Source organism: Physeter macrocephalus, chromosome 11 (genome assembly GCF_002837175.3).
Source record: "Physeter macrocephalus isolate SW-GA chromosome 11, ASM283717v5, whole genome shotgun sequence".
NCBI classification, from domain to species: Eukaryota; Metazoa; Chordata; class Mammalia; order Artiodactyla; family Physeteridae; genus Physeter; species Physeter macrocephalus.
Genome location: NC_041224.1, coordinates 29,482,242 through 29,510,048, shown reverse-complemented (window position 1 = coordinate 29,510,048; position 27,807 = coordinate 29,482,242). Strand labels below are relative to the sequence as shown.

Here is a 27,807-nt window from a genome sequence, read left to right as displayed (position 1 = left end):
CCCCTGCATCGGCAGGCGGACTCTCAACCACTGCGCCACCAGGGAAGCCCTAGAAAAGTCATTTTCAAAGCACTTTGTTTGTCATACCTAAGTGAAAATGATTTCCAAATTAAGGACACTTAATATTGCTGTTAAAGGGGAAGATTGGGCAAATGGACGGGCAGAGGGTAGGAATTACTCCTGGGGAGCTCAGGGTCTTCACTTCAGACCCTTGATCACCCCCAACGTATTGAAAGTCTTGGACTGAAAGTCATACAAGAGCTTTTTTTTTTTTTAATAAATTTATTTATTTTTGGCTGCATTGGGTCTTTGTTGCTGTGTGCGGGCTTTCTCTAGTTGCAGCGAGCGGGGGCTACTCTTCGTTGCGGTACGTGGGCTTCTCATTGCGGCGGCTTCTCTTGTTGTGGAGCACAGGCTCTAGGCGTGCGGGCTTCAGTAGTTCTTGTTGTGGAGCACAGGCTCTAGGCGTGCGGGCTTCAGTAGTTGTGGCTCGCGGGCTCTAGAGCGCAGGCTCAGTATTTGTGGCTCACGGGCTTTGTTGCTCCGCGGAGTGGGTGGGGTCTTCCCGGACCAGGGCTCGAACCCGTGTCCCCTGCATTGGCAGGCGGATTCTTAACCACTGCGCCACCAGGGAAGCCCCAAGAGCTATTTTGATGCCAGAAAAGCAGCATGTATTCTGGGAATATCCTAGAAGGCACAGCGGCTTGTGATACTTACAGAGTGGATTACCTACAAAGATGCCAAAGAACAGGATGGCATATTTGCAAGAAAAAAAAATCACCCTGTCTGCCTAGAAACTATCATATTTTCTAACACTTTAAAAACTACCAGAGTATGTTGGAAATCTCATTGACGAAGCCAGGAGTTGGAGGCAAGATATCCAAATGTGTTTGTGCTTTTTCAGTCACTTACTGGCATTCCTTTCACATCGCCATTTCTAACTCAATGGATAATGGTCCACATTTACCTAGTAAGACACCTCTGATGCCCCCAAGATCTACCCAGTACTTCTGCCAGGCACCTACCTGATCACTGGGCTACTGTAACCCCTACTTGGATATCCCGTCATCTTCAGGCAAACTCAGAAATGAACTCCTGCCTCCAGCAAATTTGGAGATACTAACTCTCATTTACTCACCTCTGAGACGTAACTAGCAAACAAATATATTAAAGAAATCATTGTAGGGACTTCCCCTGGTGGCGCAGTGGTTAAGAATCCGCCTGCCAATGCAGGGGACACAGGTTTGAGCCCTGGTCCGGGAAGATCCCACATGCCACGGAGCTACTAAACCCGTGCACCACAACTACTGAGCCTGTGCTCTAGAGCCCGTGAGCCACAACTACTGAGCCCGTGTGCCACAACTACTGAAGCCAGAGTGCTATAGGGCCCGCATGCTGCAACTAGTGAGCCCATGTACTGCAACTACTGAAGCCTGCATGCCTAGAGCCTGTGCTCCGCAACAAGAGAAGCCACCGCAATGAGAAGCCCGCACACTGCAATGAAGAGTAACCCCAACTAGAGAGAAAAAAAAAATCATTGTAACAGACACAGAAAACAAACTTAACAGTTCCAAAGGGAAAAGGGGGGAAGGATAAATTAGGGATTTGGGATTAGCAGATACACACTACTGTATATAAAATAGATAAATGGCAAGGACCTACTGTATATATAGCACAGGGAACTCTACTCAATACTCTGTAATAACCTGTATGGGAAAAGATAGTGAAAAAGAATAGATTATATGTATATGTATAGCTGAATCACTTTGCTGTACATCTGAAACACTGTAAATCAACTATACTTCAATTTTAAAAAAAGAAATCATTGTATGAAAAAATGAGATTGCCCAGAGATATAGAAAACAAGACAAAATAATATATTGAATACAGTACCTTATGCCTGTCACCAGCTCCCTGTTTTTTGTTGATAGAAAGAAACATCCTAAATTCTTTTTTAAGTTTGCAGAATATGGAGACCTTGTGGAACTGGCCCCAGGCAAATTTCAATTTGTGCCAGAGAACCGGAGGTACCAGGTACAGTAAACCTCAGTTCCAAAAGGGAAAATAAGTGAAAGAGATCATGAGTGAAGAAATAGGAAAAGGATTGAGATGATTTTTGCTACATTTTCTCAAGAGCATGTTTTTTTAGCAGCAAAGAGTCCGGTGGTTTTACACCCGGGGGAAGCACTGTCCAGCCGAAATAAAGGGAAGCCTCCACATGGCTGTCTGTTCATCTTCAAACTCTAATGGTCACCTTGGTCCCTTAGAGAATACATGGCTACGTGTTTTCTTCAAAGTTTAAGATTATGGGATAGTTTTACTGCCTTGTATGGAAGAATTTCCTCTTAGGACACTTCCTGTTGGGGCCACACATGCTCTCCTACCTAGTCATGGCCCCTACCGTCTCGGGGAGTTGCTCAGAGAGCACAGGGGACCTGACCATGCTGGCGGTCTTCTCCCGGATGCCAGCAACAGCACAGACAAAACGCTCTAACTCATGGGGTGAGTTCTCCAGGGGGCCAAGAAGGGTCTGGCTTCTCCCATGTAGAGCCCAGGTGCTAAAAAAGGAGGTATTTGTGGAAGCAACTCTAAGCTGACCTATGACATCTTTTGTACGGGTATGAATTTTTGACCTGCTGCAAGTCCAGGCTTTTTGTAGACCGATAATATTAAAACCCAACAGGCAAGTCCTCACGTCAGGTTCTTCATCTAAAAGAGAAAACGTCATCGTTGGGAATTGCATTCAAAAAGTCCAAAAGACCCACAGACGTAGAAAACAAACTTAGGATTACCAAAGGGGAAAGGGGGAGAGGGATAAATTAGGAAGTTGATTAACAGATACACACTACTATATATAAAACAGATAACCAGGACATCCCTGGTGGTACGGTGGTTAGGACTGCATGCTTGCACTGCAGGGGGCATAGGTTTGATCCCTGGTTGGGGAACTAAGATCATGCAGGCCACACGGCATGGCCAAAAAGTAAATAAAATTAAATAGATAACCAACAAGGACTTACTGTATAGCACAGATAACTATACGTAGTATTTTGTAATAAACTGTAAGGGAAAAGTATCTGAAAAAGAATAGTTATATGTGTAGGTATAACCGAATCACTTTGCTATACACCTGAAACTAACACTAAACTAACGCTGCTTCCCTGGTGGCGCAGTGGTTAAGACTCCGCCTGACAATGCAGGGGACACAGGTTCGAGCCCCGGTCCCAGAAGATACCACATACCACAGAGCAGCTAAGCCCGTGCACCACAGCTGCTGAGCCTGCGCTCTAGAGCCTGTGAGCCACAACTACTGAAACCAGCAAGCCACAACTACTGAAGCCCGCACGCCTAGAGCCGGTGCTCCGCAACAAGAGAAGCCACCACAATGAGAAGCCTGCGTGCAGCATCGAAGACCCAATGCAGCCAAAAATAAATAAATAAATAAACTATGCTCCAATTTTAAAAAGTCTAGAAGAAGGCAGTCGTTGGCCTCGCTATGTCACATAATACCCCCTAAAATTTCAACTCACTGCAAATCAGGCAAGCAAAGCTAATATCCCACACCTTAATTATTACTTTAAAATCCATCTGACATTAAAGGTTCACCCTTCACTCTAAAGCCAGTCAGTTTTCCATGCCCACAGGACAGTCATTCATGTGGATACAGTAAGTCCCCTACATACGAATGAGTTCCGTTCCAAGAGCACGTTCGGCAAGTCCAATTTGTTCGTAAGCGTGACAAAGTTAGCCTAGGTACCCAACTAACACAATCGGCTATAAACCTACTGTAATAGGTTTATAATACTTCTCACACAAATAATGCATAAAAAACAAACACAAAAAATAAAATTTTGGGCTTCCCTGGTGGCGCAGTGGTTGGGACTCCGCCTGCCGATGCAGGGGACACGGGTTCGTGCCCCGGTCCGGGAAGATCCCACATGCAGCGGAGCGGCTGGGCCCCTGAGCCATGGCCGCTGAGCCTGCGCGTCCGGAGCCTGTGCTCCGCAACGGGAGAGGCCGCAGCAGTGAGAGGCCCGCGTACCGCAAAAAAAAAAAAAAAAAAAAAAAAAAACTTCTAAAATAAATTTTTTAAGTTTAATTTTTTTAATTAATTAATTAATTAATTATTTTTGGCTGCGTTGGGTCTTCATTGTGGTGCGTAGGCTTCTCATTGCCATGAGTTCTCTTGTGGAGCACGGGCTCTAGGTGCGCGGACTTCAGTCGTTGTGGCTCACGGGCACAGTAGTTGTGGCTCGTGGGCTCTAGAGCACAGGCTCAGTAGTTGTGGTGCACGGGCTTAGTTGATCCACGGCATGTGGGATCCTCCCAGACCAGGGCTTGAACCCATTTCCCCTGCACTGGCAAGCAGACTCCCAACCACTGCATCACCAGGAAGTCCCAAGAAAACATTTTTAATCTTACAGTACAGTACCTTGAAAAGCACAGTAGTACAGTACAACAGCTGGCGTAAAGGGGCTGGCATCGAGTGAACAGGCAAGAAGAGTTACTGCCTGGAGGAGGGGGAGGAGGTGGGAGATGGTAGAGCTGAAGGATATCAGAAGTAGGAGACGGAGGGCAAGCTGCAATTTCACTTATGCCTGACGTTGATGGAACGCACGTTCGCATCTTCCAAAGTTCGCATCTTGAAGGTTCATATGTAGGGGACTTACTGTAATTCTCTAGCATAGCGGTTAGAGTACAGAATTTTCCACCGTGCTTGACTCAGGGGCTACACCAAGGAGGAAACGCATCCAAGTCTCTGCTCCCATGTAGCTTCATCTAGTGGAAGAGACAGACATGCCTTCCCACTGCCTGGCTTTGAAGAAAGACTCTGCTGCTGAGAAAACAATCAATTAGACAGAGAGACAGGATAAAGGTGATCTGTGCTACTCAGCTTAAGTTTGGTTGAACATTTTCATTTGAAAACATAGGTTTTAGCATTGTATCCAAGGATGATGGGCATGCAACCAAAAAGTGACTGAGACATTTGTTCACAGAAACACACCAGTGGGAAAATAGCATTCAAGAATATTTGATAATTATGTCTTGGTTCCAGTGAATGAGTTATAGCTCAGCACTGAAGGAAAAAATATCTTTTGAGAAAGTATATTTTGAGAAAACAGTTTTTGCCCTCAAGGTAATAAGCAAAACGCTTCTGAAGAATGATTATCCAACTTCCTTTCACAGAGGAGTGTTTCCGGAGAATCTGGAGAAAGGATGGTAAGTTTACTTTGATTTTGTTAAAAATTGATGTCTGAATGACTTTTCTGTTACCTATTATCGAGAAATCAATACGGGTGCCTCCTTTGGCTTCATCCCTGAGAACGTTTACCTGACTTGCGAAATACCCCCTTGCCCAGTTCTGTTTGGAAGTGTGTCTAAAATTCAGCATGAGAGGGTGCAGTTTGTATGCAGCCGAGAGAGCTGTCCCCAGGAGTGAAAATGTCCCTTCTCTTTACTTTCTCAAGTGTTGACAACATTGTAGGTGTTTTTGGAATTAAAACTGTGTGTTTATTCCAACAGAACAGTTTTGATTTAAAATAGGACATCTAACAGCTTTGGAGGGTAAAGCCGTGAGTGTGGAAAAAGCACTCTTAAACATGAAATGGCCCGATTCCCTGAGTTGTTCGGAGTAGAGCCTCCTGTGGCAAGAAAACATCAAGAGGAAGGGGTTCCCTGGGCTTCCTGCTCTGAACTGACAACAACTGTGAAAAGCTCTGGGTTAAGGGGGAAGAAGGACAAACAACGTAGCCTGGGTTTTCTCTCAGCTTGAGGTGGGCTGGATGTTCATGTGTTGAAAGGTTTAATCTTGGATGAGAAAGTTTAGGGATATGACACCTAGTATTGAAATAAGCAAAACCTTTCGGAGAAAAAAGCAAAACCTAGTGGGTCACATCACTGCCATAATCCTGACAGTTTAGAGTCAACTCCTAAAAGATGTGCGTTTGCAGTACTTTGAGCATATGGATACTGGAGCTGCCTTAAATCAGTAGAGAAGGATTGGGATTAGGGGTCCAGAGTACTGGACCAGTAACTACATCAAAACGTCCTCTGCAAGATATTCTGTTCTTTGCTCACATCCATCAGCTTTCTCATATTTTGTTTTAATTTGGGAGAGGACAAGAGGACTGCGAGAAGGTGAAATTACGATAGATAAGGTTGAAGAAGGTCTGTGGCAGTGTGGGGCTTTGGGGACCACATGTGTCTTCCACCCCACCGTACCCCTGGAAGTGCCCAGGTCCCCTTCCAACGCTGCAGTCCTGCATCCTTCCTTCCCTCTGGCCCTGCATTCGAAGTTATTTCCTGCACTTTCGTAATCCAGTCTTGCTTCCCCACAACCATTTTCTCCTTGTATTCTAACCTTTAAAATCATTTTTAACAGACTCATAGCTCTTGAAAGGCATCTCAAGATATCTCAGGCCTTTTGTTATTAAATTTTATTTATTTTAATTTCATATTTCCTCTGACTTTTAAATTTTTATGGTTGATATTTATTTAATTTATGACTTTGCTTTTTTAATCTTTGATCTGTTTGGTTCTGAAAAGGGCACGTTAAAGTTTACTAATGACAAAAAAAAAAAAAAGATATCTCAGGCTTCTGCCTGAGGGGTATTCCAAGAAGTTAGGAGAATGCTTAGTAATACCTGAGTTGTATGCTTCACGACGCCTTAGAATTGTTTGTAATAAAATGGACCAATGTTAGCATTGAATACGTAGTGAAGCTCTGTGTCATTTTTCTCTTGAGTACGCTTGTATTTTCTTGCCAATTACAGGAAGATGTTGATCAAGTGACTCTTTATAGCTATAAAGTCCGGTCCACTATCACTTCCCGAATGGCCAACACTGTCATCCAGGCCAAAGTGGTGAACCACTCCCCACAGCCTCAGAACGTCGTGTTCGACGTGCAGATTCCCAAAGGAGCCTTCATCTCCAACTTCTCCATGTGAGTAACTCCTGTGCAGAACCAGAAACTGGATATGCTCTGCTCACAGAATCGAACCCCATCCCAGTTAGGATGGACCTTAATGGCCACCTATTCCAGTGGTTCTCGCTTTCAGAGCTGTGGACCCACGGGACATCAAGAGTCATCTTGGGGTGGGTCCCAGTATTTTGCTTCTGTTCAGAGTAACAGAATTTGTGAAGCATTTGCTTTTCTTTTCTAATAAATTAAAGCATCCTTAAGCCTATCTCTGTGGTAACAACCTGCCACTTGCTTGGGGAGAGAAAAATATATGGAGTTGCCCTGGGTTACAGGAAACCATATATGAGTGTGTAGATCTATCACATGTTTCTTTTTTTTTTTTTTTTTTTTTTTTAGTGGTACGCGGGCCTCCTTCTGCCGCGGCCTCTCCCGTTGCGGAGCACAGGCTCCGGACGCGCAGGCCCAGCGGCCACGGCTCACGGGCCCAGCCGCTCCGCGGCACGTGGGATCCTCCCAGACCGGGGCGCGAACCCGGTTCCCCTGCATCGGCAGGCGGACGCGCAACCGCTGCGCCACCAGGGAAGCCCCACATGTTTCTTTATGGGGAGAAAAATGTGGAGAACCGCTGATTAAATCCAGTCACGTGTCCAGTGCTTGAATTCCTCTGTGTAGCCGCTGACAAGTGAATTATCCAGGCTTGACCTGAATATCTCCTTAATGATAAACACTACTTTCCAAGGCAATTCGCTCAGTGGTTGGCAGCGCTTAGAATTATTTCCGCCACTTAACTGAAATCCGTTCCATTTCCTACTCAATGACTCTAGTTCTAGTCACAAAAGAATTTGTAAAAAATTCCCTACAGAATGCATACTGAAGTGTTCAAGGATGAGATGGTCAGCTATCTGAGATTGGCTTCAGAATAAACGAGGTGGAAGGAGGGGGTGTAGACAATGGAGGTTGGCTGAGTAACTCAGTGATGGTTTCATGGAGGTGTCTTACATTATTCTATTTTTTTTTTGTATACTTAAAGATTTCCATAATAAAAAAATTTTAAACCACCCCAATGTCTTTCAAATAGTGAAGGCCAGTTATTTTGTTCCCACCCTGAGGCTTCATTCATCAAGGGTAAACTTTCCCTGTTCTGCCAATAGAAGAATAAATAAAATAAAAGGTTCAAATACCAAGCACTTAGGCTTCTAAAAATGGCAGAGCCATTTTAATTATATTTTCTAAACAAAACAAAGGTGAGGGGAACAAAAGGCAATTTGTGACTTGGAATTGGACTTATTGGAATTGGAATTCATGGATTTTGAATCCTTCAAATTGTCTGAGAAATTTATTTCCCCCCCAAAATTTTTTTAGTCAGACTTTTCTAAAAAGCAAATGTAGAAGGAAAAGCTTTTGTGTAGTGGTATTATATGACACTGTCTAAAAAATTATATTAAAACTAGTTTAATAAATTCTTATTTTTAAACTATATGACTAGATATTCCGGGTATATCATCTTTCTGTTTTCCTTCATTCTTTCCCTTCGTCCCCATCTCATTCCTTAGACGATTTGAGGTGATGAAAGACAGAATTGTGAAATATATGTTTATTTTGATCTCTCTGTACTCCCGGCTGAATGTATAAATCAGAGAAGATAGCTCCTTAGATCACCACAATTTAATATGAACCGCACAGACCTCCATCTCCAGTCAAAAAACTTCTCCTGCCTATTTATCAAGGTTCCAAATATTCCACCATTAGAGATTATTTCCTTTTGTCATAAAGACTTTTTGGTCTTCGAACCTTAGCATGCTTTGATGGAAATAGTACCGACCTGGGCACTCAGGGTCAAGTTCTAGCTCTGCCTCTGAGCAAGTGTGTGACCTCAAGCAAGTCGCTTGTCTCCTTGGCTCTGATTTCTCTCACCTACAGAGGTGAACCAAGTGTGCTCGACAAGCATGCTGTTGGCATTTGGGACAGGAAACTCCACCTCACGTTGCAGAATGTCTAGCACTCTTGGGGTCGTCCCATAATGCCAGTAGCCCTTCTCAGTCATCAGAACAGCCCAAAATTTCTCCACGCACTTCTAAATACCTCCTTGGGGAGAGATACTGCCCACTTGAAGGCAAGATGTTCCATTTTGCTTCTAAAATTCTGTCATTCGACTGCTCCAGCTAATCATTATTGGGACCGATTAGGTGACGGCCAGCTAAGAGACAGAGGTGACATGAGCGCACAGAGGTCCCCGAGGGAGATGTTGGAGAGATAAACACAAACTTTGCAAAGAGATTGACAAGCACCTTTCTTCATCTTTCTTTGCTCTTTTCCACCCTCACAGGAGAGCGTAGTGCCCCCAGGCCACCCCAGATCCTTAACACATGGGAGAATGATCTTATAAACCAAAAGTCAGCCAGATAACTAGTGACTTATCAGTCACCAGTCCTAGGCACATTTGTCATTCCAAAGGGATGCACAAGAGAACAACCCTTAATCTGAAGGGTAAAACTGGAAAATGAAGAAACATTTAAAAAAAATTTTTATATTGGAGTATAGTTGATTTACAATGTTGTGTTAATTTCAGGTGTACTGCTAAGTGATTCAGTTGCACATATACATGCATCTATTCTTTTTCAAATTCTTTTCCCATTTAGGTTATTACAGAATATTGAGTAGAGTTCCCTGTGCTATACAGTAGGTCCTTGTTGGTTATCTATTTATATGCAGTAGTGTGTATACGATAATCCCAGTCTCCTGATTTACCTCTCCCCCTTCCACGTTTCCCTTTTGGTAACCATTGGTTTGTTCTTTAAGTCGGTGAGTTTCTTTCTGTTTTGTAAATAAGTTCATTTGTATCATTTTCTTTAGATTCCACATATGAGCGATATCATATGATATTTGTCTTTCTCTGTCCAACTTACTTCACTTAGTATGATCATCTCTAGGTCCACCCATGTTGCTGCAAATGGCATTATTTTATTCTTTTTTATGCTGAGTAGTATTCCATTGTATATATGTACCGCATCTTGTTGATCCAGTCCTCTGTCGATGGACACTTATGTTGCTTCCATGTCTTGGCCGTTGTAAATAGTGCTGCTATGAACGTTAGGAAGAAACATTTTAAACACTACAATATGCGAGAGGAAGCTTTTAGGATGGGAGCCCACCTCACCACTCTTAATCACACTATCAGATAAAGGGAATCCTGTGAAATATGCAAACGTCTCCGTGTTTCCTGCAGGTTCAAAATGATAATTAAATAATTCACTAAGTCCACCTGGTTGGGTTGTTGGCTTGCAGTTTGTTTGTTGTGCTAAGACTACTATTTGGACCAACTGTAGGCCCTCTGTCATTTTTTAGGACTGTGGATGGCACGACATTTACTAGTTCTGTTAAGGAGAAAACGGTGGGCCGAGCCCTCTACTCGCAGGCCAGAGCAAAAGGCAAAATGGCTGGATTGGTGAGGTAAGGGGGGGGGGGTTCCTCATCCACTGCTGCCCCCACTCAACCCCAAAACCAGCCTCCAAGAAGGCACAGAACCTCATCGTCAGGTGGCAGAGTTAGGTATCTCCATTCCTGTTTCCCTAAGGCCTCCTGCAACACATGAGTTTTGGATGATCTCACATGTGTTAGCCTTACATAGCTTGCCTTGCATATAGATGGTTGTCCTGTCACTAAACACTGATTCCCAGCAGAGTACAGAGAGGAACTACAGAAATATTGGTGATCTTGTTACAGCACTGACCACATACACAGAAAGAAAGGTTTGGAATTTGTCTTAATGATTTTCTTGGCCTATTTTTATGGGGTGGCACCTTTTTCAGCACAGTTACTTAGTTTAGATTCCGTTTATTTTTTGTCCCTTATGGTCTTAAATAAGACACTGGAAATGCCACGCCACCCTCAAAGAGGCAGCCTCTCCCACCAGAAATGTCAGAGGAATGTTCACTGATCCCCTCACTGCGTATCTAAGCTGCTCTCAGATCCTGCCATCTTGTTTTCTTCATCTCCTCCTCCTCCTCCTCCATACGCCCAAATTTCCCCTTAGTTGAAGTTCTTTTCATTTCATTCATGTGTTCATTCATTCAAAAAAATGCACTGAATGTTAACACTGTACCCAGCTCTGTCAAAGGTGACAGCAACACTGCAACAAACACCATCAGGCCAGTGGAGGAGACGGCCACAGAACCGACAGTGTATAGGTGACTATAACATATAGGTGACCATAACATATATAGCATATAGGTGACTGTAATATGTATGATATTTAGGTGACTATAATACATATAACATACAGGTGACTATAATATATATAACCTATAGGTGACTATAATATATATAACAGATGACTGTAATGTATATAACAGGTAGGTGACTAATATATATAATATATAGGTGACTATAACATATATACCATATAGGTGACTACAGTATATATATTATATAGGTAAGTGTAATATATATAATGGTATAATGCGCTAATGTAGAGATGGGGCAAAACCCTATGGGAGTTCCAAGTACCAAGTGAACAGTTCTGTCCGGGGGTCCAGAAGATCATCACAGAAGACTCGATGTTTGAGCTGAGCCCAAAGAGGTTAATAGAATTCAGCCAGGAGAAAGGACAGGAGAAATTCCAAGCCAGGGGAACGTCTCCAGCATGCATCCAGGTTAATAAGTGCTTTAAGTATCATTTTGCCATCTTTACCCATCACTTTGACCACATCATCCATCCATTTATTATTTCTTCATTCCACAAATATTTATTTGCAGCAGAAACTTCTCCAGGTACTGCGGATACAGCAGAGAACACGGAGCTCGCATTGTAGCCTGTCCCCCCACCCAGATACATCAGGCCTCTCACCCCACTGTCTACTCCTAAGCTCTGTACCCGGCCATGCTCATCTTTTTCTTCAGCTGCCCTGTATCCCAAGCTCACTTCTTCATGGTACTTCCCTGATCCCAAACGATCCGATTATGCATGGTCTCACCTTGCTTATTTAGCTGTTTAATTTTTTTTTAATCACCCACTGTTTCTCCTAATGCTCAAATCTCCCTCATTTGACAATCCTGCTGTTTTCTCTTTAAAACCATAAACACCTCAAGATTAATGATCACGTTGGACTTGGTGTGTATGGGACTAAATAAGGCATTAGTGCTGGAAATACACATTCAATTTGATGAAATAATAGATGTCTTCTTTCTGAAGACTTTCAAAATATAAAGAATCTCTAGAACGAGTCTCAAAAGCAGTAGAGGGAAGGCGTGCTGTCTTTGGCATCATCTAAACTTGGGTTTGAGTTCCTACCATACAATTGACTCACCGTGTGGTCTGGAGCGATTACTTACCCTTTGTGAGGCTCGTCTGTCATCATTTGATAACTGAGGGTGTTGGAATCCAGGTTGCAGAGCTGCTATCATAGCAATGATATGTGTGTCCAGTTCCTGGCACATAATAGGTGATCAATAACTAGTAGCTCTTTGCAGATGACACTCAAATCTGTAAGAAGCTCTGGAAGAAAAAGATCAGGTAGGAGAGGAGAAGAAAATTCCAGGCTGGTGGAATGAAATTTATCTAGAAGTTGCAGTTACCTCTGCTGTACCTACCGTTCGTTCTTCTGAACAATGAGCAGGTTTCTAGCCCAGGGAAGCCCAGCTGCCCTCGGCGTAGGTTCTGCCTGTGATGACTCAACGTGGGGGGCTCACACCTTTAGGAGCAGAGCCCTCGATATGGAGAACTTCAAAACCGAAGTGAACATCGCCCCCGGAGCAAAGGTGCAGTTTGAACTTCATTACCAGGAAGTGAAGTGGAGGAAGCTGGGGTCCTACGAGCACAGGCTCCACCTGCAGCCAGGACGGCTGGCCAAGCACCTGGAGGTGAGCCCATCCTCCTACGCCTCTGTCCCTCATCTGTGCTTTCTGTCTGTCCCCACTCTTTGTGGTGTTCCATGCCACTCGACACTGCAGGTCCGGGTGGCGTGCAGAAAGGATTCTGGGTTTGGAGTCAACCAGGCCACTTCCTTGCGGATTTCAATGCCAGCTCATGGCCTTATTAGCTGTGTCAGTTTCCTGTGGCCTGCCATAAAAAATGACCACACACTGGGTGGCTGAGAACAACAGGAACGTCTTCTCACACAGTTCCGGAGGATGGAAGTCTGAAATCAACGTGTTGGCAGGGCTACATGCCTAAAGGCTGCCAGGGAGAGTCTGTCCTTGCTTCTCCTGGTATCTGGAAGCTGCTGGCATTCCTTGACTTGTGGCCACATCACTCTAATCTCTGCCCCCCTGATCACATCACCCGGGTGTGACCTCTTCTGAGTGTCTCGAGTGTCCCTCTTCCTTGCTCTTGTAAGAACACTTGTCGTTGGCTTTAGGGCCCATTGGGTAGTAAACGATGATCTCATCTCAAGATCCTTTATTGCATCTGCAAAGACCCTTTTTCCAAATCAGGTAGTAGTCACAGCTTCCAGGGATTTTATGTAGACATGTCTTTGGGGGGGCTCCATTTAACCCACTACACTGACCTTCCAACATGGGACAAGTTATCCTGAGCCTCGATTTTCTCACCTGTGAAAAGGGTACTACAACGTTCTTAGATTCCTTGGTTACAAGTGAGATGAGCTTATGGAAGTAGGTGGCAAATAATAGGAGCTCAGTGAAGGTTGAGGTAGTCGTCTTCATCTGCTCCACGTTCCCCACATTGCACCCCAACTCTCTTCACCTCGAGAGCAGTGCCTGTGGCAGGGCATTGGCTACCAATTTGAACTCACCTCTGCTGTAATCTTCACCTCTTGCCTTGAGAACTGAGCTGCTCTTTTCTTGGCTCGAATCTTATTGACATCTCATGAACACTTGTGTAAGAGGCAGAGCAGAACTGGAAGAAACCCAGGGAAATGCACAGTTCAACCTGCTCTCCATCTGACACATAGGAAGGTGAAGCAGACAGGTTGTAATTTGCCCATTGATGTAGAAGATTCAAGGGGATGAATGAATGGATCATGGTAAAATTCTCATTCCATTCTTATTTCTAAACAAGGATAAAATGAGGACTTCCCTGGTGGTCCAATGGTTAAGACTCTGCGCTCCCAATGCAGGGGGCCTGGGTTCGATCCCTGGTCAGGAAACTAGATCCCACATGCCACAACTAAAAGATCCCGCATGCTGCAACTAAGACCTGGTGCAGCCAAATAAATATTTTCTTAAATAAATAAGAGTGGAATGGAATAGAGTAGACGAAGGGAAATTAAATCCCAGAAAAATGAAGCAATAGAAGGGGAATACTAGGTTGCCCAAAAGGTCTTCAGCCTACATGGTGAGATGCATTGTGTCACACAGAATTTAAAGAACTTGCAGAAGTGATGGTGGAGCCATGCTGGGTCATCTTTGGGAAATCCTGAAGATAAGAAGAGCAGCAGAGGACTTAGTAAGTGTACTTCTTGCTCGATCTTGAAAGATATTTTAATGCTTTGAGTAATTTCTTTCCCACCTCTAGGTAGATGTGTGGATTATCGAACCTCAGGGAATGAGATTTCTTCATGTTCTGGACACATTTGATGGGCATTTTGATGGAGTTCCTGTCATATCTAAAGGACACCAGAAGGTACCACAAGCATTGATGTTACAGAGTCTAAGTGGCCACTGGCTCCTGGGTTCTGCCCTCCTCCTCTGCTCTGGGGGATGGAAAAGCCGTCAGGTGCTGAGCTGAGGGAACTATATGAAGGAACAGTGATCCGTGAGCAAAGTCTAGGGTCTCCCACAGGATATACAGAATAATATTACCGATTGTTTCATTGCATTTTGACCAGAGTCTGTCCCTTTTGGAGGTCCTGTCCCATTTCCCCCAGGTAATTTCACTTGACCAGTAGCTGAAAGACAGTTTTCACAGGGACTTGAAAACCACTGGTCCAGTGGTTAAGACTCTGCGCTTCCACTGCAGGGGGTGAGGGCTCAATCCCTGGTTGGGGAACTAAGATCCTGCATGCCGCGCGGCGCAGCCAAAAAAGGACAGTTTTCACATAATACACAGTGGATTTTCATTAATCACAGCAAGAAATACTCAGCCTAATTATCTCTGCCTTAATGGCCAATAGTGACCACCTTTGGAGGGATTGAAGTCCTCTAAGAACCTTTCACCAACTCTTTCTAGAGCTGGTAGCTGTTTCCTCCATGGAGGGGCGGCGGGGGTGGGGAAGGGAGGAATTCTTTGAATCTCTTATAAAGGACTGAAACCAGGCCAACAGCACCGCAAGCTGTTAGATGCCCCCTCACATGCTTTGGCACCATCCCTTCCATCAACAACGAGACCACCGATGCTGCCCGGATGCAGAATGGCCCTGGGCCTCCACCTGTGTGCACGAGAAGGTGCAGCTGTCAACTCCTCATCTGGAGAGGGAGGGGGGCCGAGACCGGGCTGTGACACTACTGTTCTTTCCAGGCACACATCACCTTCAAGCCCACGGTAGCACAACAAAGAAAATGCTCCAACTGCTCTGAGACTGCGGTAGATGGTGAGCTCGTGGTGATGTATGATGTGAACAGAGAGGAGAAAGTCGGTGAGCTTCAGGTGGGTGAAAACAGACTCTGGGAGAATGGCCCCGCCAAAGCCAAAGAACTGTTTTTTGTTGAATAACCCTGCCCTTCCCCCCGCCCCGAATAAATCTCGCCGGCCCCTGGGTAGTTCCCAGCTGCCCAGGCAAGTGTCAAGGCTGCAGACAAGGGACTAAAAGTATATTTCTCTAAGTGTCGCTGAGCATTTTATGTCAAGATAACTGAATAAAGGTCATTGGGTCTCATGCCTTTGTCCCAGGAAGGTAGGTCTAGGCCTTGAATGAAGAACCATAGGAAATCACAAAATGGGAATTTTCGATAACCTTCCAAGGCCCTTTGCAATGAGGTGATCAAAGAAAGCACAGAGATTACGTTCCTTGTGAGATTTCTTGAGCATTTCCCTTTCCTCTTTTGTCACCTCTTAGATGTGTGTGCATATTTCCCTGTGCTAAAGTAATGAGGCCTTAGTAGCCAAGAGCCTGTGCTTCTCTCCAGGGATGGGGGGTGTCGAGAAGTGTCCACAGCTACACACCTGACAGCTGGACACTGTAATGTCCTGGGGGAAGCAACAAAGGGCAGTGGAAAGAGAATGAGGTGAGCCAGTCTTTAGCACCTAGAAGAGAAGACAGAGGGGGGGATCAGGAATCCAGCTCCTCCCACTAACTTCTAGAACAACCCAGACTCCCCGGGGTGCACATCAAGGTCCTTCATGGTCTGCCCGGTGGGTTCTCTGCCCTAACTCCTTGAATTCATCGTGCTGAACCACTTATAGAGCCCTAAGTGTGCCAAGGGCTGCACTGTCTGGAAGTCTCTTCCCCAGCCTGGCCCCCACCCCCCAGCTCAGTCCAACCCCGACGCGGGCAGCCTAACTGCAAACTCACGAAGCACATTCAAGTCCAGCGTAGATGCCCTTTCCCTGGGGAAGACGCCCCTGTCTGACTTAGATGCACCGCCACTGGGGGTGTTCTCGGAGCCTTTTATTTTTCCTGATCACGGACTTAACACCCTGTGCTGCAAATTGCCTCTTTATTTGTCTGGGTCCTTCATCGCCCGCGAGCCTCAGGAGAGCAGGGACTCTTCCTGATTCACTGTCGGTGAGCAGGGTGCCTGGGGCGGAGGCTCTCGATGAAGACTGGGTGGGGTGGCAGGAGTGGAGGGAAGGGCCCTAGGAGGTGAACTGCTGAGAAGGCTCAGACCCTCGCAGGGAAGGACAGAGTGGGAGCAGGAAGGAGAACGGAGAAGCAGGCGGGCACCAAGCCTCTGTTCCTCCTGCTCCCTGTGCGGCCCCTCCTCTCTCAGTCCTCAGACCCTCGTCCTCCTGCATTCCAAACATTGGTAACGGTTTGGCTCACAAATGTGTTCTGGTTTCCAGGTATTTAATGGATATTTTGTCCACTTCTTTGCTCCCGAGAACATGGACCCAATTCCCAAAAACATCCTCTTTGTCATCGACGTTAGTGGCTCAATGTGGGGAATAAAAATGAAACAGGTAAGTACCCCTGGTGGGCGGTGGTACCTGGGGCTCCCTACCTTTTCTTTTTTTTTTTTTTTTTTTTTTTTTTTCGGTACGCGGGCCTCTCACTGTTGTGGCCTCTCCCGTTGCGGAGCACAGGCTCCGGACGCGCAGGCCCAGCCCGGGTCACGAACCCGCGCCCCCTGCATCGGCAGGCGGACTCCCAACCACTGCACCACCAGGGAAGCCCCTCCCTACCTTTTTTTTTTTTTTTTTTTTTTCGGTACGCGGGCCTCTCACTGTTGTGGCCTCTCCCGTTGCGGAGCACAGGCTCCGGACGCGCAGGCCCAGCCCGGGTCACGAACCCGCGTCCCCTGCATCGGCAGGCGGACTCCCAACCACTGCACCACCAGGGAAGCCCCTCCCTACCTTTTCTGATCCTCTCCTGATGATGCAATTGTTCGAGGCCCCTTCCCCCCAGGGCTTGTCTCAGCTCAGGCTGCTAACAAAGTCACACAGACTGGGTGGCTTCTGAACAGCAGAAATTTATTCAAAACTCACCTTTTTGAAAACTTTCTTCTCAGTATAACCTCTTCTCACTCTGCTCACTCTTCTGCTTCATATTCTTCTGGTTCTTCTGCATATAACACTTTAATACCTTGCCATTGTTCATGAATAACTTTGACATCACTATATGCATATATTTTCTAATTATGCTGTAATTCCTTGAGGGTGGCCATCCTGTCTCACATCTTCCAGTTCAGAGTTCAACACAGGCTTATTCAGTGTTAATGGTATAGGTGCAATTCTAAACAAACAAGGAAATTTCTTATTTTATTCATCAATCTATCCATTCAACCAATTTGAACCACCAACTAACCATTCATTCATTCAACAACCATTTCTGACCACCCAAGTGTTCACTACTCTTCTAGGATCCAAAAGACAGAAAAGACATGGCCCTGCCTACTGTGCTTCTACCGCAGTACCCAGGTCTCAACAGTGGTGTTTTTGACAGTTTGAGCTGGCTGATCCTTTGCTGTGGGGACCACGCTATATGTTGTAGGATGTTTAGCAACATCCCTGGCCTCTATCCACTAGATGCCAGTGGCACCCACCCCCCAGTCATGACAATCGAAAATGTCTTCAGACATTGTCACATATCCCCTGGGGAGAAAACTACCCTCAGTTGAGAACCACTGCTCTAATACAAGAGTTTTTTCACCCCTCCCACCCTCCCTCCCTTCCTTCCTTCCTTCCCTCATTTAACAAGTATTTATTAAGCACCCACCATGCGTCAGGCACTTAGTTCATCACCGAAGTCTGAGATGACTATTACACACCCAAGTGAACATGTTAAGCAGGCTGTTGGCTCTACAGATCTGGTGCTCAGAGGTGAGATATTGAGATAGACACTTAGGAGCCACCAGTATGTAGAAGGTATTCACAGCCATGAGACCAGGTGAGAACATCAAGGAGTAAGTGTAGATAAGAGAAGAAAACCAAGAGTCAAACTTACACTATTCCAATAATTAGAATAATCTGGGGAGAAGACGAGGAACCAGCAAAGAAGACTAAGAAAAAGTAGCCAATGAAAGAAGAAGAGAACCAAGAGTGTCCAAGGCTCTGGAAGAAGACGAGGAAGTTATATTAGGAGAGAGATGTGACCAGTTGGTCCAAATGCTGCTCAGATTGAGTCTGAGAAGATGAGAATAGTCCACCAGATTTCACAACAACCTTGACAAGCGACGTTTCAGTGGAGGGATGATGGTGAAAACCTGAATGGAATGTGTTTCAGAAAGAATAGGAAAAGAAGATTTGGAGACAGTATGTTTAGACAGTTCTTTCAAGGAATTTTATTGCAAAGGGAAGCTGAGAAATGGGGCAAGTGGGTACATTATGAGGTTTTTTAAGGAATGAGAAACGATAGCATGTTACTCTGTTTATGGAAATGTACCAACAGAGGGAAATGCAAGATGCAGGAGAGGCAAAGGGCAGTTGCTAGAGCCATGTCCTTCAGTAGATGAGAGAGAATGTAATCTAGGTCACAGGTGGATGGATTTGCATTGGGCGGAAATACAGCTACTGGTTCTTCTACATTACCAGGCGTGAAGGAAAAGTTTATGGGTACAAGTACTGGCAGGCGGGACTTCATGGTGGTGGGAGTTGTGGAAGTTTTCTTCTGATTGCTTCCATTTCTCAGTGAAGTAGGAATCCAGGTCATCAGCTGAGACAGGAGAGGGGGGTGTTGGTGGCTTGAAGGGGAAGGAGATGGGAAGCAATAATTACGTGGTAGTGGATGAGAAGGCTGAGTAGATGCACTTGAGAAATACATTTGATTTTCAGGCACCACAAAGGGGACACCTGAGGCTCATAATCCTCAACTTAAAGTCAAGCTAGTGAGACTGGTCATGCATGACAAAATAAGACAGTAAAAGTTTAAGTATCAAAATACAGACAATACATGTTCAGAATACAGGAGAGGTAGATCTGTGTTGGATTTATATGGTTTTCTGGAAAAATTATAGCTTGAGCCACTACTTGAAAGATGACTAGGATGAATTATTGGTCTTCCTCATTTCATCTTAGGCTTAGAGCTTATGTATTAAGACCCTTCTCTGTTCTCTCTCAAAACAGACAGTGGAAGCGATGAAGACCATATTGGATGATCTACGCGCTGAAGACCATTTCTCCATGATTGATTTCAACCACAATGTTCGAACCTGGAGAAACGATTTAGTCTCAGCTACTAAAACACAGATTGCAGATGCCAAGAATTACATTCACAAAATCCAGCCCAGTGGAGGTAAGTAGGTTTAGCCCACAGCCCAGTGAGAAACTTCCATAGGATTCAAATGTTGGCTCACTTAAGAAATATGATTTCCTACCCCAGTGGTCTTTGCCCAGTCTGCAGTGGTCTGCTTTAAATAATACATTTATTATTAAACAATGAATACTATGGTCGTGGTGAAAGCATAATCCATACCCCATCCCACACACATTTTTAACCATTCCATCCTCAGAAAAGGGTGTCAGTAAGTGATACTAGCCTTCTTATGACTCGCATAGCAAGAGAAAGACAAATACCATATGATATCACTAAGATATGACACAAATGAACTTATCTATGAAACAGAAACAGACTCACAGACATAGAGAACAGGCTTGTGGTTACCAAGGGCGACAGGGACGTGGAGGAGGGATGGACTGGGAGTCTGGGATACAGGATGGATAAACAACAAGGTCCTACTGTATAGCACAGGGAACTATCTTCAATATCCTGAGATAAACCGTCATGGAAAAGAATATAAAAAAGGAAAGTATATATATGTATAACTGAATCACTTTGCTGTAAAGCAGAAATTAACACAACATCGTAAATCAACTAAACTTCAATTTAAAAAAAAGAAAAAAATCACATATCATAACACATAATTGTTTACAGAACAGTGTCCAAGTATGTCAGCAAGGCTGAATTAGGTAACTTCAGTGTTGTGGTTAACAAAATGACTGGTGCTTTGAAAGGTGCAGTAGGTGAAAGTGAATATTTTATTCCACTGGGGGATCTGGACCAGCCTGGTCAAAATTTAGAAAGCAATCGAATGATTTGGGTACTGAATAAACTATACATGAGTCATCACCAGACAGATGAACCTGAACCCAAGACGTGATTGTTTCTGTGGAAAGTAAGAGTATGTAACAGAACAGCACATTCTACGGCTTTCACAGGGACGAATATCAATGAAGCACTGCTGCGGGCCATCTTTATTTTGAATGAAGCCAATAACTTGGGACTGTTGGACCCCAACGCGGTCTCGCTGATCATTTTGGTGTCTGACGGCGATCCGACAGTAGGCGAGTATCATTTACATTTTTAGTGATAAATATTTTTACTCTTGTTGCTTGGGAACGTGATTTGCTCAAAATGGGAACTCAAATGGCATTTGCCTGAGTGTCTAAACCATTTTAGAGCCATGCTTCCTAAAAGAAGGATTCTTTTGACCCTGAAGCATTCACTCCACTTAAAGCAGTCCCCAGACATTTGGGGGGAGGACGCTCTTGAATGCCTCAGTTTCACCTCCATAACGTGGGGAAACTTGCATTTGAATTTGAGTCACGTGCTATGAGGATTGCTGATACATACTAGTGCAGCGTGTTTATTTCCTCAGCGTAAGGTGTGTGAGCTGGTGTGTGGAGAGTGTGTGATGAGGGTGTATCCTCTGAGTCTGCAGTGACCTGTTCTCCAAATTTCCCCCACGTACTCACTGCACCTGGACAGGTTACTTCTCTCTGATGCACCCTGTGTGTTTTCTTATCCACACAATGGCTCGCCATCTCCCTGCTTCTATTACATATACTGTTATTTTCATTTGCGTCTTTACACGGACAAGCATCAGTGAGAGTGAATGCTAGATTGCGCTGCAGTCCGTCTTGTAGACAAGGATGTACCTAACTGTGCCTGACACAGCTCGGTGGAAGGAGAACCAGCGATGCAATTCTGACAATGTACCAGAGTTCTAGAAATAGGGAGAGCGAGGGAGAATGGCAGTTGTTGTGTATTTGTCGTAGATTCAGTGCTTGGATCAGATGACTTTTAAAATTCAATTTTAGAATACAATCTTAAGGAGAAAAAGGAAATAAGCTTAAAACATTGTCAGTTTCTTACTCCTGACCCTCAACCATCCAGTTCCTGTCCCGGGAGACAGTCACTGGTTACCAGTTTCTTGTGTGTCTTTCCAGAGATATTCTATGTGTATCTGTATACTGTATATCCATATACACACAAATATATGAAAATATATACACACACATACATACATGTATACAAATGCATTCTGCATACACTGACCTTCACCTTGTTTTTCTCCCCTTTAAAAATGTGCCTTTGGGGCTTCCCTGGTGGCGCAGTGGTTGAGAGTCCGCCTGCCGATGCAGGGGACGCGGGTCCGTGCCCCGGTCCGGGAAGACCCCACATGCCGCGGAGCGGCTGGGCCCGTGAGCCGTGGCCGCTGGGCCTGCGCGTCCGGAGCCTGTGCTCCTCAACGGGAGAGGCCACGACAGCGAGAGGCCCGCGTACCGCAAAAAAAAAAGAAAAAAAAAAAAAAAAAAGGGCCTTTGAGATCATTCAATATAAACACATAAAGAGTTGCCATGTTCTTTTTTATAACTGCATAGTATTTCAGTTTGAATACATCATAATTTAACCCATCTCCTTTATCGGTGTACATTTAAGTTGTTTCTAATGTGTTGCTATTCCCAATAACGTTGCTATATACCACTGCCCGTCCTTCATTTCAACATGTATGAGGGCATCGCTAGGGAAAATTCCTAGAAGTTGAGTGACTGAGTCAAAGCATAGGTGCATTTTGAATTGGGACAAATTTTGCTAAACTGCCCTCCATGCGTTTTCCCAAATCTTGATAGCATTGCCTCCTCACTCCTTTCCCTCCTGTCATCATCTTTAGGGGAATTGAAATTGTCAAAAATTCAGAAAAACGTGAAGCACAACATACGGGATAACATCTCCTTGTTCAGTCTGGGGATAGGGTTTGATGTTGACTATGACTTTTTGAAGAGACTCTCCAACGAAAACCGTGGGATCGCGCAAAGGATTTATGGAAACCAGGACACTTCTGCCCAGCTCAAGGTAACTTTTTTTTCTGTTCTTTTTTTTTCTTCACTTGAAATCATTCAGCTAGCAATATCTGATGCCTAAAAGAAGATGGCTGAATTTAAGTAAAAATTGACATGATGTCAGCTATATTAGGTCACAAGAATCGGGGAAGTGTTCTATTCCTTTCTTATGCACCCCACCCCCACTTGTACACCTGCAGTAACAGTGAGATGAGAGGCGGTAAGGTGATGGATACCAAGTTCCCTACTCCCTGAACAGGTCTTGGGAAACACCATCACAGCTTCTTGTGTCTCTCCAGTCCCGCTAAGCCATCGGTCCTCCTAATCATCATGGGCACTGTTCTCCCTTTAAAGTACATTGGCATCTTGGAAATCAACTTTCTATAAGGCAACACAAGTCAAACTATAGCCTGTACATTTCCTTAAATATAAAGGATATCAATTACTTGTTTATTTTGACTAAATGGAGAAGAAAAAATGAAGGAGAAGAAGAATATACTTTATTCCACCCTCTGTCAGTACCAGGTACCATCTATCAATAGCAGGCACCATATTTAAACCTGGGGACAGGTAAGAGACAGGTTCTAATTTGGGGATATCCACCCAGCTGACTTATTATGAGAGTCCATGAGCTTTTCGTGCTCATCATAACAGAAAGAAAATATGCTGGGCTCTTAAATCAAGAGTATTATTCTTAACAAAGTCTTGATCGTCTCTGTTTCAGTTCATTGAATAGCTATGAGAATTTTCCATAGCTTTCCACAGAGATCCTGGGAGAATAAATTGAGCGATGTCTACTAAGCACTTGAAGAATCTCAGAGAAAAATGCTTTAGATCTATAAAGTGATATGAAAATAATGATTTCTCTGTTTTTTTCTATGAATCGTAGAAATTCTACAACCAGGTCTCGACTCCCTTGCTCCGGAATGTTCAGTTCAACTATCCCCAAACACCAGTAACAGATGTCACTCAAAACAGTTTCCATAACTATTTTGGAGGCTCAGAGATCGTGGTGGCAGGAAAAGCTGACCCCGATAAATTGGAGCACTTACAGAGTATTATCACTGCAACTTCGGTACTTCTACTTATCTGCTTATTCTAAAAATATGAATTGTCCCCTTAGTATACAAGAGACATCTCGTATATTAACAGGCTGATACTCTGAATTCCAAGAATCTTGTGGGTATAATAAAAGCAGAAAGCGAAAGGGAAGGCCTGAGAATATCTGTGCCATCTTCCCAACTATTGTGTAAATCCGTACCTTTTCATCCCAAACTCTAGAGTTGGCACTTACTTCCTCTTGTGTATTCTTTTGGATTATTCTGCATTCCCCTTCAAGTTGCCTGCTACCCTGATTCACTCACAGTAGATCCTTTGGAAAATGTGAATTGATTAACTACAATTCTGCCCCACTGGTGTCTTTCAACTGAACCTTCCATTGTCCAGGCTAATGCAGAGTTAGTCTTGGAAACCCTGGCCGAGATGGATGGCTTGGAGGATTTTCTATCCAAAGACAAGCATGCGGATCCTGATTTCACCAAGAAATTGTGGGCCTATCTGACCATCAACCAACTTCTGGCTGAACGGTAAGAAGACCGTACACCACAGGGATTTGCAAAAGCAAAAGACTTGCCTTGGATACTTGACATAATAGACAAAAAAAAAAAGAGTTTGGAACCAAGAAAGGCAGCAAATTATAAAAAAAGAAAAAAAAAAAAAGAGTTTGGAACCAAGAAAGGCAGCAAATTATTACAGGGTTTGGAGTATTCATTTCCACTGGTTTCAGGCAGTTTTAACTCAAGCTGGGTTCACTCTTTTTTCTTTTTTTCTTGACATATAACACGCCTACAATAAAGCATGTGAAGTGCATTCATTTTAAATGTACAGTTTAATGAATTTTTATGCATATCACCCACGTAATCAGCACCCGATCCAGACACGGAACAGTTCTTCCATTTCTGAAGTCTCCTTCATTCTCCTTTCCACTCAATACCCACCTCCCACCTCAAGCAGAAATCACTATTTTGACATCTGTCACTATCAATTAGTTTTGTCTATGACGAAATTTCATATAATGATACAAACTGTATATTTTGTTTCTGGCTTCTTTCACTCAGTGTGATGCCCGTGAGATTCATCCATCTCATTGCTATGGGTATCAGGGATTCATTTGCATTTACTCCTGAAAATCGATTATTGTCCAAAGAGAAATTTACGATTATGCAATTCTGATATCACATAAGGAAGGGCTTCCTATAGGTACCTATTTCATCTCTGGCTTCTCAGCTGACTGGTATTTAAATGCTCCAATAAAAAAACTATATTTCTAGAGTAATGTATGGTTCTTTGATCACGTGTATCAGAATTACAGGGGGGTGTGTGGATAAGAAAATTACTGTTCCCCAGCCCGCCTCCACCTATTCGATCAGATTCTTAGGAAGAAGGAGGAGGGTGGTGTGAACGGGGTTGGAAAAATGAGATACGGCTATATAACTGTGCTCAGAGAGAAAATCCTTAATGTCAGTAGGATTATAAAACAGACACAAACAAGATTGTAAGCTGTGGCTTTAAAGTGAGTGAGAACTGTCCCTGCGTCTTTAAGAGGCAACTGGGCACATGTAAAGGTATATAGCAGATTGCTGCAGACGTTAAATATTGACTTTTAAAAAACAATCCCTGTAAAGTGGATCAGTGGTTGCGAGGGAGCAGTGGGTGGAAAGGATGAACGGGCAGAGCACAGGGGATTTTTTAGGGAAGTGAAACTACTCTGTATGACAGTATAATGATGGATACCTGTCATTATACATTTGTCCAAACCCATAGCACGTACGACACAAAAGTGAACCCTGGGTGATGATCACGTATAGGTGTAGATGTATCGATTGTAACAGATGTACCACTTCTAGTGGGAGATGTTGATAATGGGGGAGGTTGTCGGGTGGGGAAGGGGCTCTACGGAAAAGCTCTACTTTCTGCTCAGTTTTGCTGTGAACCTGAAACTGCTCTCAAAAAATAACGTATTTGGGCTTGTTTCCAAGGGGGAGGGGGTCAGGGGAGGGGTGGAGTGGGAGGTTGGGGTGAGCAGATGTGAGCTATTACATCTGCTAAACAACGAGGTCGTACTGTACAGCACAGAGAACTATATTCAGTATCCTGGGATAAGCCATCGTGGAAAAGAATATGAAAAAGAATGTATATATATGTATAACTGAAGCACTTTGCTGTACAGCAGTAATTAACACAGAGAACACTGTAAATCAACTATACTTCAGTTTAAAAAAAAAAATAATCTGTTTAAAAATGCCTTAGGACGGCATGGATAGACAAAATACTAAGCTTGATGAAGCCAGTTAATTCTGTTTTACCGCGTGGTTCCCAGGGTCCCAGTTGGACCCGGAAGTGGTGGAGTTAAATCTAGTAATGCTGTCCAATGTCTCTGTTTCCTGAGTACAGGAGCCTGGCTCCTACAGCTGCTGTGAAAAGGAAAATTACAAAAACAATCCTGCAGATGTCTCTGGATCACCATATAGTGACCCCGCTCACATCCATGGTGATTGAGAATGATGCCGGGGATGAACGCATGCTGGCAGACTCCCCTCCACAAGACCATTCTTGTTGTTCAGGTGAGTCTGCCTACCTGGTGCAGAAATTTTTCATAAGATGTTACGGAGAAACCCAAACGAACCTTTTGGCCAACCCAATATTTTTTTTATAAGCCTAAGTCCTGATAGGCCGTGTTGACATAGATAAAAGTAAACAGGAATGGAAAGAACTTGGTTACAGCAGCGGCAGTCACTTGCCTGAACTTTTTTGAAGTCATACACAAAACTCATATAGAATCTAGTCCTCAGAAAAGTATTTTTAATGGTCTATCAGATGACAGGTCAGGCCCTCCTCCAATCCTGTTGAAAGCAAAGAACTGAAACCTGTCTGACTTACAAATAGATTTGTTTCCTAGACATTGGCCTTATTCCACTCTGGGGCACTACACCGATTTTCAAATGGACGCTTAGTTCCCGGGAGGTTTTTGGTGAGGCAGGCAGGAAAAAGGTGTGCCTTCCATTTCTAAACTAGGAGAAAGGGGTTTTCTTGGGAAAAAAATATATATGGAAGCTAAGAAGCTCAAAATTGCCATAAAAGCTATCCATGATCTCTGTGTCTTGTGGAATGTCCCAAGGTACACCCAAGGGCACATGTGCCCACGTTTAGAAGAGCTTGGTTTACTCATCTTCTTCCTTCCTCCCTTTCTTAGGGACTGGTCCTGTTATACCAATCTTGAGAATGACCAGCATTCACTGGAGGGATCGTTTTCTGCATTTTTAGTTCTGTCCAAGTGAGATGCCAACTTTATGACAGTGGTCCAGGCTTCAAGAAACTCTAACTTCTGACTTCCAGTTACAATAGCCTGGAGCCTCACAGCTAAATTTATGCAGGGAGAAACTCACGCTAGATGACCTGGCATTTATAGGTGATTTTATATCCCCTGGATAAAATGCCTAGGGGAACTGGCATTTTTTCTCAGAGACAAGGAGCTGACTGCATATCAGAAAGCCAAGTGAATTTTTTGCAACCAGTAGGGGATATTGGTTGGTTGGGAAACTAAATCGTTCAGATTGATTGTTTTGTTTTGTTTTCTTTTTTATTGAAGTACAGTTGATTTACAAGATGGTGTTAGTTTCAGGTGTACGGCAAAATGATTCCATTTTATATATATATATATGTATTTTCAGATTATTTTCCATTATAGGTTATTACAAGATATTGAATATCGTGTTATACAGTAAATCCTTGTTGCTTTCTGATTGTCGTTTGGTGAGTAGATAGGGATAGATCTGAGAAGATGCCGTCCAGAGTCTGGCTGGACCTCATCTCCCCAGTTTATGGTGAAGGCACAAGGTCCTTCCCCAACCTCTGAGGGCTGGTTCCTCCTACTACAGACCCTAGCCCGGGACCCAGACTCTGCAGAGGAGCCTACAGCAGGCCATCACAGCATGATGCCAGAAGGAGCTGGAAGATAGAGAACTCAGGAATAAAAATAATGGGAGAAAGCCTTAGCTGAGAACCTCTGGGGTCTGTCTGCATAAAACAGACTCTTTTTTTTTTTTTTTTTTTTTTTTTGCGGTACGCGGGCCTCTCACTGCTGTGGCCTCTCCCGTCGCGGAGCACAGGCTCCGGACGCGCAGGCTCGGCGGCCACGGCTCACGGGCCCAGCCGCTCCGCGGCACGCGGGATCCTCCCGGACCGGGGCACGAACCCGTGCCCCCTGCAT

General features: G+C 44.2%; 1 protein-coding gene across 1 annotated transcript in view; it reads left to right on the top strand.

The window, feature by feature from the left end:
* Window positions 1-27,807, top strand: part of ITIH2 (inter-alpha-trypsin inhibitor heavy chain 2) — a 39,828-nt gene that overhangs the window by 1,474 nt on the left and 10,547 nt on the right. Inside the window, exons 2-15 of the mRNA XM_007120420.2 lie at window positions 1,960-2,034; window positions 5,188-5,220; window positions 6,774-6,943; window positions 10,268-10,372; window positions 12,619-12,781; window positions 14,397-14,504; window positions 15,339-15,467; window positions 16,824-16,940; window positions 19,542-19,710; window positions 20,634-20,759; window positions 22,370-22,551; window positions 23,428-23,613; window positions 23,985-24,124; window positions 25,992-26,161. Of these exons, the coding sequence (XP_007120482.2) occupies window positions 1,960-2,034; window positions 5,188-5,220; window positions 6,774-6,943; window positions 10,268-10,372; window positions 12,619-12,781; window positions 14,397-14,504; window positions 15,339-15,467; window positions 16,824-16,940; window positions 19,542-19,710; window positions 20,634-20,759; window positions 22,370-22,551; window positions 23,428-23,613; window positions 23,985-24,124; window positions 25,992-26,161 (1,873 nt within the window). The remainder of the gene's footprint in view (window positions 1-1,959; window positions 2,035-5,187; window positions 5,221-6,773; window positions 6,944-10,267; window positions 10,373-12,618; window positions 12,782-14,396; window positions 14,505-15,338; window positions 15,468-16,823; window positions 16,941-19,541; window positions 19,711-20,633; window positions 20,760-22,369; window positions 22,552-23,427; window positions 23,614-23,984; window positions 24,125-25,991; window positions 26,162-27,807) is intronic.